Here is a 20,199-nt window from a genome sequence, read left to right on the forward strand (position 1 = left end):
ACCCAGGTACGGATTCCAGGAAAGAAGACGGCCAACTTTCTCACCTCTCTAAAGCACGCGATTTTCTAGCATCTGTATCCATTTTTCCCACATCTGAGCCTTCACTTCTAATCTCCCTTAAACCATCATTTCAATACAGATAACGAAAAAAGTAGGCCTTTCCCTCATGTGACCACCACGAGACTTTTATGGTGGGATTGCAAAATTCTGCAAAGTCATGGCAGAGCCCCAAGCAAAGAATGCCACAGAACTCCATCTTCCACACTTTACTGAACGGTTACACAGTATCCAGGACAAGAGTTAAATACTAGAACAGGTGTTACAGGAAACATGTGAAGCTACTGAGGACTACTGCTAAAAAGACAACTAAGGGACAAAACAGGGTGAAATGTTTAACTTAAAATAAAAGAAAAGGAATAAATGAAACAAAATAGGATGATACACAGGACGAGGAGGGAAGGGAAGACTACAGTACAGAGTTGTGTCTCTCCTCGCTCTTCAAACAAGACAAGCGCTGCCATGAAGAAAATGTATAGTTACCTGCATCCATATCTGCAAAGAATGGAACAGCCAGTAAGAAAAAGAAGGAACCAGAAATTCAGTGTCTCAGAGTTGGATTTTAAAAGGTTACATGGAGAGAAAATATAATTTAGAAAACTGTGTGTGTACACTCTACCTGGATTTGGGGACACGGGAGCTAAATGGTTTCCTAGCATTACTACCATCATTTTATTTAAAGCAAAAAACAAAATATGGATATGTTAACTGAAGAAGTAAAAGCCTCATGGCAAAAGAAATAGCTTATTCTCGTGCAACGTGATTATTAAATGTTTAGAATACAATATAAGGGGGAAAACATACTCAAACATATGGTGGTGGTCGGTCATCTGAAAGGCTCGGATCTATGACTAAGGAACAGTACACACAAATTAGCTATAAACTCAAGATCCAGATCAGAGAAACGTCCAAGCAGTAATAGTTAAAGGAGTGACACTGGATTCACATTTGAAGGGGCGGAACTATTCGGTACGAAATACATCCAACAGCATTTCGTGGTTTGACTCTATTTGCTCCAAATGCCGAGATGGTTAGCGAAAAATACTACAGAAGAAGCAACATGCCTACGGATTTTTACTGCTTGGTATGTTATTATTACTTTTCTTGACATGGGATACATCACAGTAATGATTTAGAATATGCTAACAAAAAATTCAGAAAACTAAACTCTCTAGAGGTGGAGACTGTGTGACACACAGCATACCTTCGGGAGACTCCTCCTGGACGTACGTGCCAGTCAGATAGCGATGCACCAGGGCCGACTTGCCACTGGCCAAATTACCCACGATGCCCTGAAACACAGAAATGGACAGTCACTAAGGAGTAGTCAGTATATCATGCTATTCAGCAACCTGCAAATAGAGGTTAATAAAATGGACAGCAGTCCTAAACACCATCATGACCAAACATCAGCGGGATGGCTGAAAATGGGCTAGTTAAATCCTTCTGCTGGAGAAGAAGGGATTCCAACACCTTCAGTTAAGATGTCACGTTTTATCAGCCTCTACAGACTGAAGAATCAACATGGTTGGAACACACGCTGAATCCCATGAGTGCTGGTTACATCGGGAAGGTGTACAGTGAGTCAGCCACCAACATGTATTGTGGACCCTCGCAACACTCAACAAGGGGCTTCCCTGGTGGCGCAGTGGTTGAGAGTCCGCCTGCCGATGCAGGGGACACAGGTTCGTGCCCCGGTCCGGGAAGAGCCCACATGCCGCGGAGTGGCTGGGCCCATGAGTCATGGCCGCTGAACCTGTGCGTCCGGAGCCTGTGCTCCGCAACGGGAGAGGCCACAGCAGTGAGAGGCCCGCGTACCACACACACACACAAAAAAACCACTCAACAAGGTACGAGGTTAAATGGGGCACAGTGGCAGTACAGAGCCACAAGGGGATTAGGAGGACGTTCTGGTGCATTCCGTCACGACTCTGGGGTAGGATTTGGAGCCGGGTGAGACTAGCTGAAAAAGAGCCACACCAGAAAAGCACAGTGCCGGGGAAGGACCCGAGGGGAGAAAACTGGACCAAGGCGGGGAAGAGGAGAGCCAGCCTGCATCTCTGGACACGGGGTCCACACTGCAGGACAGGGCAGGGACCCACGGTCAAGGCGGCAAAGGTGTTCATGCTAGATGGAAACCAGGTCAGCATGATGTGAGGGCCACTGTACCAGCAAGCAGGAACTCACAGTCACCAGCGGGCGAGGCTGGCTTCACCCTGCCTTCTTCAGAGAAAGCTCCCTTGTTAACACAGCTGACACACATCGACTCAGGTGGTGTCCCTGGGGAGGCCCTCCCTCTGCTCGGGATCTCACTCCCCCACCCTCTACCTTCTATGCAAAGACTCTTCTGCATTTTAATCTTTTCCTCCCCCGCTAGAACTTTCCCCTCTGCATTTAAGCATGATCCAATCAATTGTCTCTTGAGGAAAAGCAGGAAGAGAGACCCGCCCTGGACACAGGTCCCGGCCTACGAAGAGCCTGCCTCCCTCTCGCCCACTCTCTGACCCTCCCCACCCCCAGCCTGCTGTTTTGACCCTATGGCTACAAGGACACTGCTCGAGGTCACCGAGGACTTCTGTTTCTAAATCCCCTGGCCCTCCCCTTGCTGCATCACCGGAAGCTGTAGAGGAGATTCTCTTTCTTCAAACTTCCCGCTCTGGGCTTCCTCTTCAAATTACCCCCAGCCCACGCTGGCTCCTTCCCTAGACCTCCTAGATTCCCTAGATCCTGGATTCTAAGTACCACCCCCCCTCCAACCAAGGGAGCCAGGCTACATCCCACCTACTCCCAGTAAGCTATGGATACCCACTCTCATTCTCCAGCCCCACCCCCTCTCCAGGTAAACCCATACACACCTACACTGGTACTGAAACCTCAGCATGTCCAGACCTTACTGTTTTCTCCCCAGTCCGCTCGTCCTGTGATCACATCACCACCGAGACTCGCAAGCCAGACACCTGGACGCCGTCTCCAATTCCCACCCCGCCCAGATGTGCTTTTGAGGGTCTCCACACACACACACACCCGCCACGGGGCAGGCTGTGCGTCCGTCCACTGGATCCTGGGAGAGCCTTTAGCTTATCTCCCTGCCTGGGAGCTCCCCATCTTCGCCCAGAGAATACCAGAGATTCTTTAAAATTGACACTGCAAAGATGAGACTCCCTCATTTCACAACTCCCGGGAAGCCTCCCACTGCCTGCAGGCCAGAGTCCAAGTATTTCACGAACAGACAACAAAGTGTCTCCCTCCAAATCCTCACGATCAATTCTGCTGTAGGCACCCAGGTCCGGCAGGGACCACACGGACATATCACTCACCTGGGCACCCCTCCCTTCACCTGAAGAGAGTTTTGGGTGGTTTCCCTGCTTCTCTACACACCCAGAACACTTTCCACTGTGACTGCTGATGCTCTTGACACCACCCCCCGGTACGCTCAGGTCCCCGAAGACCCAGAACTATGTCTCTGATGCTGGCAAGGACACCTCTCTGAGTGCCTAGACTCGGCACTGTCTCCGGCCCCAGTAAAGTGCCGGTAAATATGGGATGGATGGATGGATGGATGGATGGATGGATGGAATGGGAGGTGGGGGGTGTGCTTGGTTGGCTGGATAAATGGGTGATGGTGCCACTAATGAGAAGAACAAACATAAACGCAAACAAATTTGCCACCAGATTGTGGAAAGTAAGTTAAAACCTGATCTAAAACCCTGAACCATCCTGTCCCTCCCACCATCACGGTCCTTTCGTCCTCAGCTTCCCACTCCCTGCTTCGTCCCCAATATGCCAGGGACCAAACACCATCCTAACAGGCCTTGCAGACTCCAGACGCCTAGATCGTTCCACATCCATCGCTGCCCGAAATAATACTCCTACTCATGGGTCAGCAATCAGTTCAGATGTCACCTCCTCTGAGAAGCCTTCCTAATGCCACAGCCTCAACCAGTGCCTCTCCCCAAAGCTCCCTTAGTCCCCTCCTCCTAACGCTACCTTGCCACTTAGCCCTTTGTTTCCCCAACATCGGTATGTGGGTCTGACTCTCTCCAGTGCTGACAAGGGACTGGGTCTCGTTTCTGTCTGGTTCTCTACCCCCAGCACTGCCCACGACGGACTCCTAGCAACACTGGGTGAATGAATGAATGAATGACACTAACGCCAGCGGGTAGAAACGAGATGCTTCATTACTACAGCTCCAAGCCCCAGACTATGTGGACGGATCCTAAATAAAATGGTTTCCCTTCCTGATTTGACTTATGTCTTCCCTTTGCTTTGGGCCTCTATAATCTGAGAATTTCTACATGTTAATTATTCTTTTGCTCAAGGGCACCTGCTGTTTGTCAGCTTCACACTGAGAAAATCCGAAACAGTATGCCGCAGAATTGAATTTTTAATTAAGATTAGGCTTCTTCTTTCCCAAGGAGGAAAATGTTCAAAATCACTGTTCAGTCTGTGCTTTCTGTGTGCGGCAATATTCCTTCCTTCTTACATGTCAATGATTTGCTAAGAATTAACTCACCCCTTATAAAGATCCAGTCACTCGATCCCGGGGGTGGGGGGGGGAAGGTGTTTTATTTGGATTGAATAGCCATCTCATACACCTTCTTATGTTTGCACACTGTGGGCTTATTTTAATTTGAAACGCTGGCAGAAACTAACAGCCAGCTGTGAGGAGGAAATAAAGTAAGGGATGAAAATGCTCTTTAAGCTGTAAAGCTGCACTGGGATCCATGAACTGCTACTGGATTCAAACTAGAGAGAATGGAATCAGGCCACTCTGGGTCTACAGGCTCGGGGAAAAGGTAACACGGGAAAAGGTGTCCTGAAAATTACAGATCTGTGTATTTTGGTGGCGACACGTCAGCACACGGGCCCGGCATCCTCTGGGCAGTGCTGTGAACAGTCACATCACACGAGGTGTCTTTCTAAACTGAGTTCTCTACTGTCCCACACTTCACCACTTACCAGCTATACACGTGGTTTGCTGAAAATAAAATCGAGGCTTTTGGTAAAAATCCCAGTTGAGAATTCAATGAAAACGCACAAATAGGATGTGACAGGTTGCTGACAGACGCCCACCTCTACAGGCCAGAGATCTATGGCGTGGTTTCCTTTCCGCCCAGAGGTAAGTGGTCAGCACGTGCTGCCTGGCACACGTCTGCAGGGACCAGAGTGTGGACCCAAAGCAACTGGCCCCCATCACACAACCTCAGGAAGCATATAGCATGGCACTGCCACTCTTGAAAAGAACACAAACATTGGGGAATTCCCTGGAGGTCCAGTGGTTAGGACTCCTTGCTTTCACTGCCGAGGGGCCGGGTTCAATCCCTGGTCAGGGAACTAAGATCCCACAAGCCATGTGGTGGGCCAAAAAAAAAAAAAAAAAGAAAAGAAAGCAAACACTGACATTTTTTCTCTGACAGATTCCAGATGGTTTATGGCCCAACATTACATAAAGAGTCCATTTGAGGCTTGCTATTATGTCACTGAATTGCGTTTCTGAAAGAGTCAGGGGTTCCGAGGGTGCTGACCTAAGGGACCACCTGTCCCGGTTGCTGTACCCAGGCAGGACACAATCGCAGCCCTGTGGATACACAGAGGCTGCCCCGAACAAAGGAGCATTTCTGTAGATGCTGGGAACGCCTTAGCACAGAAGGGATCTGCTGAGGAGGCCAAGCTGCCTGCTGCACCACCCCCAGCAGGAGGATGCCCGGCCCAGAGCAGAGCTGGCCGTCCTGCTGGGGTCTGGGCCGACCCCACACGGGTCGGGAGCAGGGCGCCTCCCCCAGAAGAACTGCAGAATCCTCCCCGTTTACTTATGCGTGAGATGGAGTCCACCCCTTCTGTGAATTCAAGCCAACTTTATGTGAGTTCTGCTTTAGGATCATAAATCCACACCACCGGTTAACACAAGCACCCCTTCACCTCCAAGCACTGATTCCAGAAAACTCCATGCTTTTGAAATACCAGCAGAGAACAGGTTTTGGTAGCAGGCGTCCTCAGTCATGAGCTGCTATGCAGGCTCTGGTAGAACCCTCACCACCTGTAACTCCCCAGACTGGGTCTAAACCATGGGCCTTGACACCCTTCAACTTTAAACTTCAGTGCTTCGGGCTTCCCTGGTGGCGCAGTGGTTGAGAGTCCGCCTGCCGATGCAGGGGACACGGGTTCGTGCCCCAGTCCGGGAAGATCCCACATGCCGCGGAGCAGCTGGGCCCGTGAGTCATGGCCGCTAAGCCTGCGTGTCCGGAGCCTGTGCTCCGCAACGGGAGAGGCCACAGCAGTGAGAGGCCCGCATGCCGCAAAAAATAATTTAATTAATTTAAAAACTTCAGCTCCTCCCTTGCACTGGCCACACTTCAGATGCTCTACAGCCGCACGGGGCCCATGGGTGCCACCCTGAAGACAGAGAACACTTCCACGTTGCAGAAAGTTCTGCCGGCAGAGCTGATGCGGAAGCACAAACTCCAGGTTCAAATCCCGGCTCCCGTCTCACTAACCAGGGCTCCTGGGGCACGTTCTTAACACCTGAGGCTCTGCCCCTGATGCCTGTGGAGTGGGGACAACAGCACGACCGGCTCAGGACTCAAGGTGGTGACGCCATCCAGGAGGTACCCCACGTCATCATCAGAACGCTGTTCCCCTTGCTTTACTCCGACGGCAGGACCCCAACCTTTGGCTGGCTCGAGAGGCCGCCTCGGAAACTGGGAAACCTCCCTGGAAACCTCCAAGCAGCATCCTTGGCCACGCGGCCGCCATCGCTGATGTCGCTTCCTGACCGTGTCCCGCGGGATTCGCTCTGTTCCGGGGACGGCGTCAAAGAGCACAGGGGACAGAACGGCACTGTCCCGGGGCTGGGCTTGCAGAACCCGCGCTTCTGGAACAGCCCCGGAACCGTGGGCCCCTTTGCCTCCCCCCGAGGGGCGGAGGAGCCACCGAGAAAGGTCAGACCCGGTGGGAGGAAGAAGCGGGGACGGGAGGGCAGGGGGCCTGGCCTGGACACCTGGCAGTGGCAGCGGGGACACATATCAGATGCTCTGGGGCCCGGGGGGATGTCAGAGGGCCGGCCCACGAACCCTCCCTTCAGGCCTTCAGTTTCAAAACCTGTTCTTCCCGGTGACACTGGAAGTCACAGACACTCTTGTCCTTGCTCCATCTCCTTGTCTCGGAGCGGAGAGGCCAGAAGGGGCCTGTCCCCCGCCGGGTCCACCCGCGAAGCACCGCAGGTGGCTGGGGCCCCGGGAAGGGCATCCGAGGGCCTCTGGGGTCACCGGGCAGACAGGCTGGAACTGCTAACAAACCCTGGGGCCTCAGAGAAGGGGCACATGGGGGGACAACATGCCGAGGCTGAGGGGCCAGGTGGGCCGAGCAGAGCAGGCCCAGGGCCTGGACAGGATGAGCTGTTCTGCTATCACCACGGTCAGAGTCTGTCACGTGAGAAGTTTAAGACACACACACACACACACACACACACACACACACACACACACACGTCCTCCAGACACCGCGTATTTCATAACAATGTGATTATCTAACAGTTCTAGCTGTCCTTTCTTCCACCCCCAAGTGCGGGGGGCGGGTGAAGTGGGGAGAGGCTCAGAGGTGTGGCTGTAACGGATCCAAGTCATTTTTTATTTAAGTCAATTTAAATAGTGTCACTGAAAGAGTACTTGAAGTTCACAATAAAAACAAAACTTTAAATTTTACGCTACTCCTCTGTAACACAGTACACAGTCACATTTTCTCAGTGATGAATTATAATTACATCTTGATGACTCACTACAGAGACTTTCCATGACATCCTGCAAAGGACTAATAAGCTGTGTGCGTGTGTGCGTGTGTGTGCGCGAGACAGAGTCTCTCTCTCACACACTCAGATACGAGAGACAGTGGTGGGTGGACCCAGCCCTACACACAAGGCCACCTGCCTGGCCGTCTGTCATGACCGTCACAGGTGACCTCCGGACTCCAGCCCTAACCTCAGCCTCCCCTGGCCCCTCCCCAGGACACAGCAGAACACGGCCCACCTCTGGGCCCCAGGGAATGAGACCCCTCACGCCCACCGGGATGCGGGCTTGGGGAGCTCACAGGTCACACCTCGCCTCTTCCTGAGCCCCCCTCCAAGCCCCCCTCCTGCAGGTGAGGAATGACCACGCCCAAGGCCAGAGCAAACACTCACCACTTTGAGCTCCGGGACGGATCGACTTAATGTCCATTCCTGGCTGTTCACAAAGGCATCTGTAAAACAGGAGGGTAAAAGGAAGTGAGATGCTGCGACTTACCAAAGTGCAAGGTCAAGATGCCCCCAAGGTGCCAGTTTTCAAATGGGAAGGACACCGAAGACGGTCCAGCCCACCCCTAGCATCACTTCCACCCAGAGAAGCTGAGGTGTGCCTGGTTCACACGGCTGTTCCGATTCCAGTCGGTGTCCTGTCTCCTAAAAAACGTAACACACGCTCCAACAACTCCAAAGTCCTGCTCCAGCCCTGTAGGCCCCACCCTGCCCACAGGCGTTAAGACCCTCCAGATCCCAAATGTGGGCAAGTGTGAGGATGAAGGAAGCTCCTGGCTGTCCTGGAAATGACCCTGTAGCCAGTGAACTCTGGGCCTTTTGGTTTTTCACTAAAATACTCACTTGCCTGAACACCCCCCCACACACCGCCCAGTAAAGTTATGGTAGGTGATGGTTGGAAAATCCAAGTGTTTACGACACTATGGTTTTGAAGAAGACTTTCGAGCTGGAGTTTTGATCCTCAGAAACATATTAGACACTGAAGATCCAGTCAGAACACCTTGGGATGTATCAGAAAGTCAAGGGGGAGGACTTCCCTGGTGGCACAGTGGTTAAGAATCTGCCTGCCAATGCAGGGGACACAGGTTCAAGCCCTGGTCCGGGAAGATCCCACATGCTGTGGAGCAACTAAGCCTGTGCGCCACAACTACCGAGCCTGCACTCTACAGCCCGTGAGCCACAACTACTGAGCCCACGTGCCACAACTACTGAGCCTGTGCTCTAGAGCCTGCGAGCCACAACTACTGAGCCCGCGTGCCACAACTACTGAGCCTGTGCTCGAGAGCCGCGAGCTACAACTACTGAAGCCCATGCACCTAGAACCCGTGCTCCGCAACAAGAGAAGCCACCGCAATGAGAAGCCTGCGCACCGCAACGAAGAGTAGCCCCCGCTTGCCGCAACTAGAGAACGCCCGCGCACAGCAACTAAGACCCAACACAGCCAATAAATAAATAAATAAACAAACAAATAAAGTTATTTTTTAAAAAAAGAGAGAGCGCTGTTGCTGTGCTTGTAACAACCCAAGGCTGGTTACGTACATTTGGATACATCCACATAATGAAGGCTAAGTCGCCAACAAAATGTTTAAAGCCCCAACGTACCAAAGTGCAGCCATCCCAAAGCTATAGGGTTGTGTGTGTATGTGTGTGTGTGTGTGTGTGTGTGTGTGTGTGTGTGTGTGTGTGTGTAAAATACACACACAAGCTTGTCCATGCTGAGAACACTTCTGGCAGGATAAAAAACTTCACAGCTGCTGATCTAGGGTTAGGGAACCAGGTGGCCTGGGGACAAGGTAATGAAGAGATTTTCTTTTCATTGTCACCTTTTGGTAACTTCCACATTTTCTACCATCTGGCATGAAAAAAAGAATTCAATAATATAGTTTTTAATAACCTTAATAGGAAAACAAAGAGAGTAAAGTGGGAATTAAAATGAGCTCCATTCACTAATGCACAGCTGATATTTAAGCACATACCACCAAAGATTATGTTTATCACAACAAGTATCACATATTCATTATAAATTAAGCAGGGGTCCATTAAAGAAAGACGTGTAATTATATAAACACTGCAACAATGTGTGTGGTGCCTTTTTACTTGTAAACATATCTTCCCTCGAATGGAATAAATTTGTTTGTGGCAACTAGCTTAATAAAATTAATGCCTGATCTACCTGACCAGATTAATAAAATTAATGCTTGACTTAACTGACCAGAAAAACACATCTTCAATTTTAAAAGATTTACTTTGAAAATGTTCGTCGCCTCCATCATTGCCCGGTCAGGACTGAATTCTGCCTCCCAAGAAGCTAAATGAAAAATAACAAAAGATGCAGCAGAAGTCGTACACACCAGATACTCCTTCACGCTACTCCTCTATGGATCGGGACCCTTCTGTGGGCTGGACTCCCTAAGTGGGAGTTACAGGGATGACAGTGCAGCCCCTCTGGAAGAGTTCATCACGGGGTGAGCAGGGTGGGGACCATGGCGACCAGACCAGCCGGCTGCCCTATTTAAGTCCCACAGTGCAGCAATCCTTAAAGGATAAACACCCATGCGTCGGGGGCACACACCCAGCAGCCTGTGCGTGTGTGCGTGTATGGGAACGCATGTACGGGAAAGCGTGTGCACGTGCACATGTGTTCTCAGAGCAGCTAGAACCAAAAGTCACGGAAGATGTGTCTCATTTCAGAAGAGGCCATTCTGCGCTCCACTCAATTCCCCCACTTGGAGTAGAATAATCTTAAGAAAACACATTCCCATGCGCTTTTGAAATGCTACTGGACTTGAATTTAGAATAAAACACACCCGGTGACCGCTGACTTACTGCTTTAAGCCTGTCGGGGACATTGAAGCCCCTTTAGCTGTCGTCCCTGGGGGCCAGCATGCTGGGCGTCCTCTGTAATGACCCAATAGAGTTTAGGAAAAGAAGCCGTTAATCATTTCTTATCATTAACATGGCTCCACTTCAGATTACATTTTATCTTTTCAATTTAAATCATAATAGTGAAAAGAAATTCTCAAAGAACACCAAGATTAGGGAACCTGAAGTAACAGGGAACTTTTATCAGGAGTGAAAAACCAAAACTATTAGCTTCTTCAGAACAGAAATCTGAAGGCAGTTAGAGAAAGAAAGTGACCTCTTCCCCCCCGCCCCCCACCCCCACCCCCCCACCCCCACCCCCCCCCGCACCAAGCAGACTCAGGGACGGGGCCTAAGGACACAAGGAGAAGTTATCAGGACGGAGCAGGAAACCAAAACTGCTCAGCACTGGGGGGTGGGGGACTGTTATGAATTTTAAGCAGAAATTCTCAGCCTAGTTATTCTGAGTTGACGACGAAAACGTGAAATTAAAGGAAAAGACACCAACCCCCCGCTGTCTCACTGGTGTGCCCACAGGTCACACGCATGGCGTATTATTTTAGGACTTAAGAAAGGGAATTCTAAATAGTTAAATGTGGATGCCAGTAGAATTCATTCCTAGCTTAGCCCTATATTAAGATAAAGTCCAGCGAAGCTCAGAATGTGAAAATGCACTGTATCCCCACACAATGCACACTTTTTTAAAATAAATTTATTTTATTTATTTTTATTTTTGGCTGCGTTGGGTCTTTGTTGCTGTGCACAGTATTTCTCTAGTTGTGGCACACAGGCTTCTCGTTGCTGTGGCTTCTCCTGTCATGGAGCACAGGCTCTAGGCGCACAGGCTTCAGTAGTTGCAGCACGTGGGCTCAGCAGTTGTGGCTCGTGGGCTCTGGAGCACAGGCTCAGTAATTGTGGCACACGGGCTTAGTTGTTCCGCAGCATGTGGGATCTTCCCGGACCAGGGCTCGAACCCGTGACCCCTGCATTGGCAGGCGGATTCTTAACCACTGTGCCACCAGGGAAGCCCACAATGCACACTCTTATGATGCTGAGCAAAGAGGAAGCTGCCAGACCTACACTTTCAAAGGCAAAGGTGCTTGGGGTTTGGACAATTCGTGCTGAGCCCCAAGAAAAATGAAATTCAAACCATCTGGGTCATCCATTTATGGCGTCCTCAGCAGTTTCTTTGCTTTTACGATTCTGGTGAGTGATGACGGGGCAGGCTGTGCACGTGGCGGGGGTGGGGGCGGGCAGGGGGATAAGGGGAATCTCTGTACCTCCCTCTCAATTTTGTTATAAACCTAAACTATTCTGAAAAAATAAGGTCTCAAAAAATGTAAACAAATATATGTGTATATATACAAACACACGCATATATTTAATATACATGCACATACACACAGACACACAATGAAATAAAGTGCCGAGTCCGGACCCCACCCTGCAGTGACGAGTAAAGCGGAAGACAGCTGAGACAATGTATTTACAACACCACACGGTACTTATTCCTGTCTTGGTCCTAACACTGCTGACCACGCGGGTCACTGAGTGATAAACGTGTTTACACACACAGCACTGTTGGAGAGCCAGCTCCTGGTGCTGCCCGGCCCAGGGGAGCCCTGAGAGCTGCGGGCAGCCCGGGGAAGAGGGCTGGACTCCTGCAGATTCCAACCAGCCTCCACCCAGCGGCCGTCTTGACAAAAGGAACCACACACCGTGCACCTGGACCACCAGGCTGTGGTCAGCTCTCCTTAGCATCCCGGAGACACCCCCCCTCTTACTCCAAGCGGAGGGTGTGACTCGGGGCTTTCTTAGGAAATCTGAAAGCGTGATGCCAGGAGGAAAGCAGCGATTATACAAACACCAGGAGAAACCCTTCTTTGGGCCAGTTCCGCCCCCTCCAAGTAGACCTCCTTCCTCGTCCCCACTGGCTGCTGTTTGTTTCCCATGCCCACGGGGCACCCCTGCACCCGCATCAATCTGGTTTCGTCCTACTGAGGAGCAGGGTTGGCCCAGCTGGGCCTGCTGACCTGCAGGGTGAGGGCAAGCAGACAGCCTTCCACGGAGGGGCGCAGACAACCTGGAGCTGGAAATAAAAGCCACATGGCAGAGGAAGGAGCCTGGACCTTGCAGCGGCCCCCGATCCTGGCCGGCCTAGGGGCCCCTCACCGCACCCCATACACCCCAACACACTGGCGTGCACCCTGCTGTCCCTGAAACAGCCTGAACCCTCTTCCAGAGGACACACACAGATCAACCCTTGACGGGGCTCAGGAAAGCATCTTAAGTTGCTTGCCTCCAGAATCCCAAAGTCCTTTCCCGGTTCTTTTGAAGGAGACACAGTTACAAAGGATGCGGGCTTATTTCAGAGAACAGCCTCTCTCCCCAGCAGCAAAGCTGCTTTTCTGAGCCACTGGAGAAAAGCAAAGACGCAGCGAGGCCTTCTTTCCGGAACCTCCCTTTCCAGGACCACCTTCAGCCCCACCCTGGCTGCTCTCGGTGACAGGAACAAGACCCTGGACCCCAAAGAATGCAAACAGCTCCTGACACCGACAGATAGGAGAACAGGCCTAAGACCATCGGGGCAGGAGCTGCAGAAACAAACAAAACACAAATCCAATAACAAAGCTACTCGGCTGTTTATTTTTATTTTCATTCCCAGGAGAACTGTGTCCTTTCCCTTGCCCGGACTTTCTTAAAATTCATCCTGACTACAAACTCCCTTCAATCTCCGCTTGCTAAGAACACTGAGGGACTCAGCTCTGGTCCGTTTTCAAAATTATTCATATGCAGAACCACACATTTAACCAGGAAATGTAAGGCCCTCATTTTACTGCACACACAATAGGCGCTCTGACTCGAAAGGCTTACTCGAAAGCCCTAATCGCTCCCTTTTTTAACAACCCCCTCAGACCAGAGAGAGAACAAATGGGGTGGGGGTGGGGGAGGGCAGGGACCTGATTCCCAGCTGCTTAATTAGCAACTTGCTGCCCATGGGGGATCACGGACTAATCACCTAATTCCTAAATGCTAGGAACACAGGTGAAGAAATGGTCCAGCGAATAGACAAAATCATAGTGATTTTACACTGGGTACAAAGCCCCCCTGTTTTCCCCTTGGTGCTACTGTATTATTTTGTGAAAGCACCAACTCTTCCACTCTCTTGACTTGATGTATCAAAAGCCAAAAATTCAAGTCTTAAAACTGATAGGATTTTGCAAAGTAGCCAAAAAAAAAAAAAAAAGTACTTTTTGTCCTTCAGCGTTTTCCTCCAATATCTCGGAGTTTATTTAATTGCAGGGCATGAAGATGGCTACAGACTGCATTAACCTCTGGGTTCCAGCAATAACCAGGAACCCTGGGTTAAGATCTACCAGGGAAATTACCCCTTCATTACGTCCATTTCCACTGAGCCTGGACCAAGCAGTTACACTCTAACATTCAGAAAAGCATCAAAGCTGTGGTTGGACTTCCTTCTTGTGCACTTCATGTCAAAAATGAGCAACATGTGAGAATAAACACAGCAATCTCCTGGCGTAATAGTACACCTCGATGAAAATCATTGATTATGAAGGACAATCTTAGCAGCCTATCTGGTAGGGGGACTAAAATCCTAATAAAAAGGGATGTGTTTTATTTTCTCCTTGTCTTCCTGCCCTGAACAAGAGAGTGAAAGACTTTTCAGGAGCACAGAAATCAGAATGAATAAAAAGCATAAGTCTTCTTTACAAAATCAAAACAAATCTCTTTTGCAATACAGGCAAACGATGCCATTTTCCCATCACAATTAATTTGGTTTGGAGACAAATGATTTCAGTAATTACAAACAAACACACACCTCAGAAGGAAAACTGCCCTCAGTACGCATGACTTTACCACTGTCTATGCAAAGAGGACCAACCCTGCACAGGCCCGGATGCATGAAGCGCAGAGAGAAAACAGAAGAGAGGGGCTCAGCGACATTTACGACTAGAGCTTGTGATATTGATGACCGTCCCCTGGGCACTGCAGTGACCCAGGCTCACTTGATGCCACAGCAGCGTGGGGACAGGCTCTCACTGCTGCGGGCTGCCCGGTGCTGCTGGACAGGGGCGGTCCCTTGTGAAAGGTCAGGCCAGCAAATCCCTCCCTCTTCACCTGCTGTGTCCCCCGCCCCCACCGCCCCGCCTTGCCCCAGACTCACCTGGGACACCTGGCAAAGCTGGTAACAGGTGAAGGTCAGCCGGGACCCATCCTACCCGAACTTCAGAGTCTGTATCGCTAACCAGCTCTCTCTGGATTTCTTTACTCCCTCCGCTTTCCAAACTCTGCTAAGCAGATGTGGCCAATGTAAAATTCCAACGTCAGGGATTCACACCGTGGACTGTGGGAGCCCTGCTTCTCCCACCTGGCCCCAGCTGTCCTCATGTCCAGGACCCCAGGGGAGCACAGGGAGCTCGGCATGGGAAGCCTGAAGCCACAGGCTGACGGTGCCCTCCACCTTCTTGGGTGACCTTCTGAGTCTCTCTGACACTGCGTTTCCTCACCGGTAGAGTGGAAGTCCTTCCCCTCCACTCGAAGACATGATGTAACCCCTCTGCTAGCAAATGGCCCAATCCCCACAGTGGAAGCCCTCCTATGGCCTTTGGGGGTGTGATCAAGGAGCAAAGCTGCTGGCACCCCACTGCCTGGGTCCCGCAGCCTCTGGGGGGGACACAGGCCACCTAAGTGCACCACCACCTGTGCTGGGACCACAGCTGAGCCTGAAATAGCACGGGGCCCGAAAAGGCCTCATCAAGCCATCAAGCCACCAGTTATTAGCTATCGGCATTCAAAGCAAGCCATTAACTCTAAAGTGAGTAAAACCCGCTAAAAGGTTCTGCCGGTTAGTTTCGATCCCAGGCCAATTTATATTACATCGAACCTCCTGGAATTGTCATTTTGTCGGTCAAAAGTGGCTGAGTAGCAATTTCATGTGGTTCACGCTATAGCACGTGAGAATGCGAGAGGAAAAAAAATGTATCCATGTGGCAGGATGACTCATATATAGCAGAAATTCTGCAGGGCTCTGAAAGAATCCTGAATTCACTGTCTCTCAGCAAAAAACAAAAGAATCAAAGGAACGCAACAAGGGGGCAATGGTAAACCAAGAGATCTCTCAATGCACTTGAACTGAGACCATAAAGCCCCACGTCCTGGGCCCCCATCTTGGCAGCAGGAGAACCTGGCTAAGGACTAGGGAAGGGCCAGCGTCGCTCCTGCTGAGGCCCCCGTCTCCACAGCTGTGTCCTTCCTTGGGGTCTTTCGCGATCGGCTCCCAGCGCTCCTCGCTAGACAAGGGCCCTCGTCTTCAAGTACACTAACCCAGCCCCCCTCTGGCTCCTGGGCTCACTCCCCAGCAGAGCTACGGGCTCATTTCTTCCTCCAAATTCTCACGCAGAAGCACAGCACGTGGCCACGATTAGACCGTTACGGTCTCTCCTTCCCCCACAATCCCGTTTGGATCCAGTGGCCACGGATACAGGTTCCAAACAAACCTCCCGAAATTATATTTAAGGGTTAAAAAAAGGACCCTGAGGGCTTCCTGGTGGCTCAGTGGTTGAGAGTCCACCTGCCGACGCAGGGGACACGGGTTCGTGCCCCGGTCCGGGAAGATCCCACATGCCGCGGAGCGACTGGGCCCATGAGCCATGGCCGCTGGGCCTGTGCGTCCGGAGCCTGTGCTCCGCAACGGGGGAGGCCACAGCAGTGAGAGGCCCGCGTACCGCTAAAAAAACAAAAGACCCTGAAATCGCAGGTGACTTTTTAAAACCACATATTATCTCCGGGATTGAGATGTTTGTTTGAAACCTTAAATTTCACAAGAAGGTTTTTTAAATATTCTTTTTAGCAACAGAAAAGTGAAATAGCATTTATTTTTACTTTAAAGCATTCAGGATCCCAAAATATAAAGGGAAACAACAATGGGAAAAAGGAAGCACAGCCACCGAGAACAGAAGCACTGGAGGAGACCAGGGCTCCCATTCGGCCTCGTTGCCGTGCTGAGACAGGAAACGCATGTCCCTAATAAAATAAGATATCCATTTCGACGCAGCAGGAAAGAGCCACACTGCAAACTGGTTAATACATTAATACACTGATGACTCTCAAATGGAGGGTTTAACAGAAGCTCACTGGCACAGTTTTCCATGGGATGGTTTAATTTCTTATTTGAAAATCCCTGAGTCTCTCTAAGAAATGGAATAAACCATAAACCCTTGGGATACAAGATTCCTTCCAGGCTTCCCTGGAAGTTCAGGTTGCTTTCCAGTGACCTCAAAGACCCAGAAACCAGTCTCCCACCCACACGTTCCCTGACAGCATCCAACCCCTACTCCTAAGGTCCTCCCAGGGCAGGGTGACGCACGCCAGGCCACCAAGACGCCACCATCACAGACACGACCAAGGGCTTGCGATCCCAAGCATCTTCCTTCCCCTGAGCCCTGATGTGACTCAGAATCCTTCGCCAGGAGACCAGCCTCTAAGGGATGAACGCCCAAGGCAAACGATGCCTGCGCCCAGATGAGGTCCAGGGGAGGTGCGAGCTTCTAACTTCTCAGAAGATGGCTGATTCCCTTCCCGGCATCTCCCCCAGTGGCGTTCCTACATGCTTCATAAAGCACCTTGTTCCAGAGCTCTCTGAGAACACCACTGCTGTGCTGGGTGTGTGAAAAACGGCTTGAAAGATTCGTGTCTGAGGATAGGGAGAGTAGAGGGTGTGAGGATTTGAGAATGGAGAGGAAGAAAACGCTCCTTTCCTCCTTCAGATATGAAAACTGATGCCTCTCTACAGCCCAGAGGGGGAGCAGGACCACCTATAAAGGACCCTTCTGTGCAGCCCTGACAGCTCTGTGTTTTGTATTTCCTTCAGAAGGACGAGCATTTCATTAGCTGACGCCGCTCCAGAGTATTTTATTCACAAACAACACAACAATCCAAAAAGCTGCGCAACCTGATTCCATCTGATTTCTGTTCCACTGTCATAAATCCAGGGCGATAGTGGGTTTCGCGGCAGATGTCTTTCTAGAGCAGGCTTTGGATCCCCGAGCAGGATAACCCTATGGTCCTCACTCTGGTTAACGCAAGAGACATCATGTAAGCATTTCCACGCAAACAGACAACAGGCTGGTGTCCAAGCTCAAGTTAGGGGTCTTCTATCAACACCAAAGTCCCTAAAAGAACCACTATCGGGGGAATGTAAATTGGTGCAGCCACTTTGGAGAAAAGCACGGAGGTTCCTCAAAAAACTAAAAATAGCATTACCACATGATCCAGCAATCCCACTACTGGGCATATACCCAGACAAAACTATAATTCGAAAAGATACATGCACCCCTATGATCATAGCAGCACTAATATTTACAATAGCCAAGACAGGAAAACAATCTAAGTGTCCATCAACAGATGAATGGATAAAGAAGATGTGGTGTGTATGTATGTATGTATGTATGTATGTATGTATGTATGTAAACACACACACACACAATGGAATATTACTCAGCCATCAAAAAGAATGAAATAATGCCATTTGCAGCAACATGGATGGGCCTAGAGATTATCATACTAAGCGAAGTGCCAATAAGTCAGAAAGAGAAAGACAAATACCATATGGTATCATTTATAAGTGGAATCTAAAATATGACACAAATGAACATATCTATGAAACAGAAACAGACTCACAGACAGAGAACAGACTGTGGTTGATGGGCGGGGGGATGGTTGCAGGCGGAAGGAATGGGAGTTTGGGATTAGCAGATGCACACTATTATACATATGTGTAGGATGGATAAACAACAAGGTCCTACTGTAGAGCACAGGAAACTCTATTCAATATTCTGTGACAAACCATATGGAAAAGAATATGAAAAAGAATATATATACCACATAGGAAATGTTCCACCTGGACTTTATGAGGACTTACAGCTGAGCCCTGGGTAAGAGCTTCTGTAAGTGGGAAGATTAACAAGAAGTTTTAAGTGATGGCTGGTGTGATTAATAACTGTGAAACAGTAACACTGGCTGCCACACTAGGGTCCTGAGACAAGGACCCTCAGAACATATGGAGCCCCACCACTAAAATGTCCCCTCATGGCCAAGGACACACAGCCTCCTGGCACATCTAAGCAGCGGCAAAATGTTGTCATTTCAGACCAAAGTCAGAATCCTACATTTTTAAAAGATTTTAAATTGTAAACAGACTTTAAGGAGTCTTTAAAACATTTTAACACCTACAATGAAACTGCCGAGTCTTCGAAAATGAAAATGTTTAAATAAGGACGTTTTATGAAAAGGTATGAGTCAGAAATTGCCAGAAAAAATAAAATCAGCACGTTAAATTCACAGCCATTTTTATGAGATAGGTTACAACTGTTTTTCTTATTGAAGTTTGAGTCAACACATGAATTAAAAGGTAATTTGTAAAAAAATATTTATTAGTTATTTTGGCCGCGCCGCATCTTCGTTGCGGCATGCGGCATCTAGCTCCCTGACGAGGGATCGAACCCGGGGCCCCTGCATTGGGAGCGCGCAGTCTCACCCACTGGGCCGCCAGGGACGCCCCAAAAGGTAATCATTACTATGCAGCTTAGATGCCGCTGGTGGGCAACAACAACTTTATGTGTGAAAGTTAAGACAAAGCTGAAAGAAGAAATTTTTCCTGGTTAAAATAAATCCTGGAAAAAACCAGAGATGGCTTAGATATTGACAATTCATAGGCTGCACTTCTGTCGGTCCTGTGCTGGATATAACTGAGCCCAACAGTTTTAATTTCATAAAGAATTGCAAACTGTCAGTAATATTTTTTACTTCTTGGTGCAATCAATGTTTATAATAAGGGATGGCTTGGTAACAGATGACAATGAATCCAGAAGATGACTACAGAATGAGCAGGCAGAATTAACTCTTTCCCTACTGCCCCTGAATTTTGTCTAAAAAGCCTGTAAGGTTGGTGGACGACTGGAGGCCGTGTGGCCAGCGAGGCCCAGGACCACACAAGCCCCGCAGCAGGGGCAAAAGGCACAGAGCCCGCTCTGCGTCGGTTACCACGGCCTGCCCATCGCCGGCAGAGAATCAGCATTCCATGCAGGACGGCAGGCATCACAGGGGTGCGTGGCATGGATGTGCTCAGCCACTTCTGAGCTGCTTCACGAGGACTAACCGTGTGGGACGGGAGACAGTAACCAGCACTCCTCCAGCTGGAGGTGGGAACCCCTGCTTCCAGGAAGCAAGTCAGTTAGCCTCTTCGGGCCCCTATCCCTTCCCCTGTAAGACACGAGGGCTGCATCTGGTCCCTTTGGCCCTCACGTCCTAGAATCTTCTCTTCCAGGAACTCCTTCCACGCAGACCCACAGCAGGCTGGTGCTTAGGGCAGACTCAGCCTCTCTCAATTTAATGGGCCTGCGCTGACCAAAAGGGAGGTTTCAGAGCCCCTGGTTTCACGACATGGCCTCATAATGGCCTTCGGCTAATATAAC

At 50.0% G+C, this 20,199-nt stretch overlaps 1 protein-coding gene across 6 annotated transcripts in view; it reads right to left on the reverse strand.

Moving 5' to 3' along the window:
- The window catches only part of AGAP1 (ArfGAP with GTPase domain, ankyrin repeat and PH domain 1), a 564,902-nt gene that overhangs the window by 364,556 nt on the left and 180,147 nt on the right, over nucleotides 1–20,199 (reverse strand). For all 6 annotated transcript variants that reach the window (XM_060107327.1, XM_060107326.1, XM_060107328.1 and 3 more), the window contains exons 2-3: nucleotides 8,231–8,289; nucleotides 1,262–1,349 (exon numbers count right to left, since the gene is read on the reverse strand). In XM_060107327.1, coding sequence (XP_059963310.1) covers nucleotides 1,262–1,349; nucleotides 8,231–8,289 — 147 coding nt within the window. The remainder of the gene's footprint in view (nucleotides 1–1,261; nucleotides 1,350–8,230; nucleotides 8,290–20,199) is intronic.

This window comes from Mesoplodon densirostris, chromosome 8 (assembly GCF_025265405.1).
Source record: "Mesoplodon densirostris isolate mMesDen1 chromosome 8, mMesDen1 primary haplotype, whole genome shotgun sequence".
In the NCBI taxonomy this organism is placed as follows: Eukaryota; Metazoa; Chordata; class Mammalia; order Artiodactyla; family Ziphiidae; genus Mesoplodon; species Mesoplodon densirostris.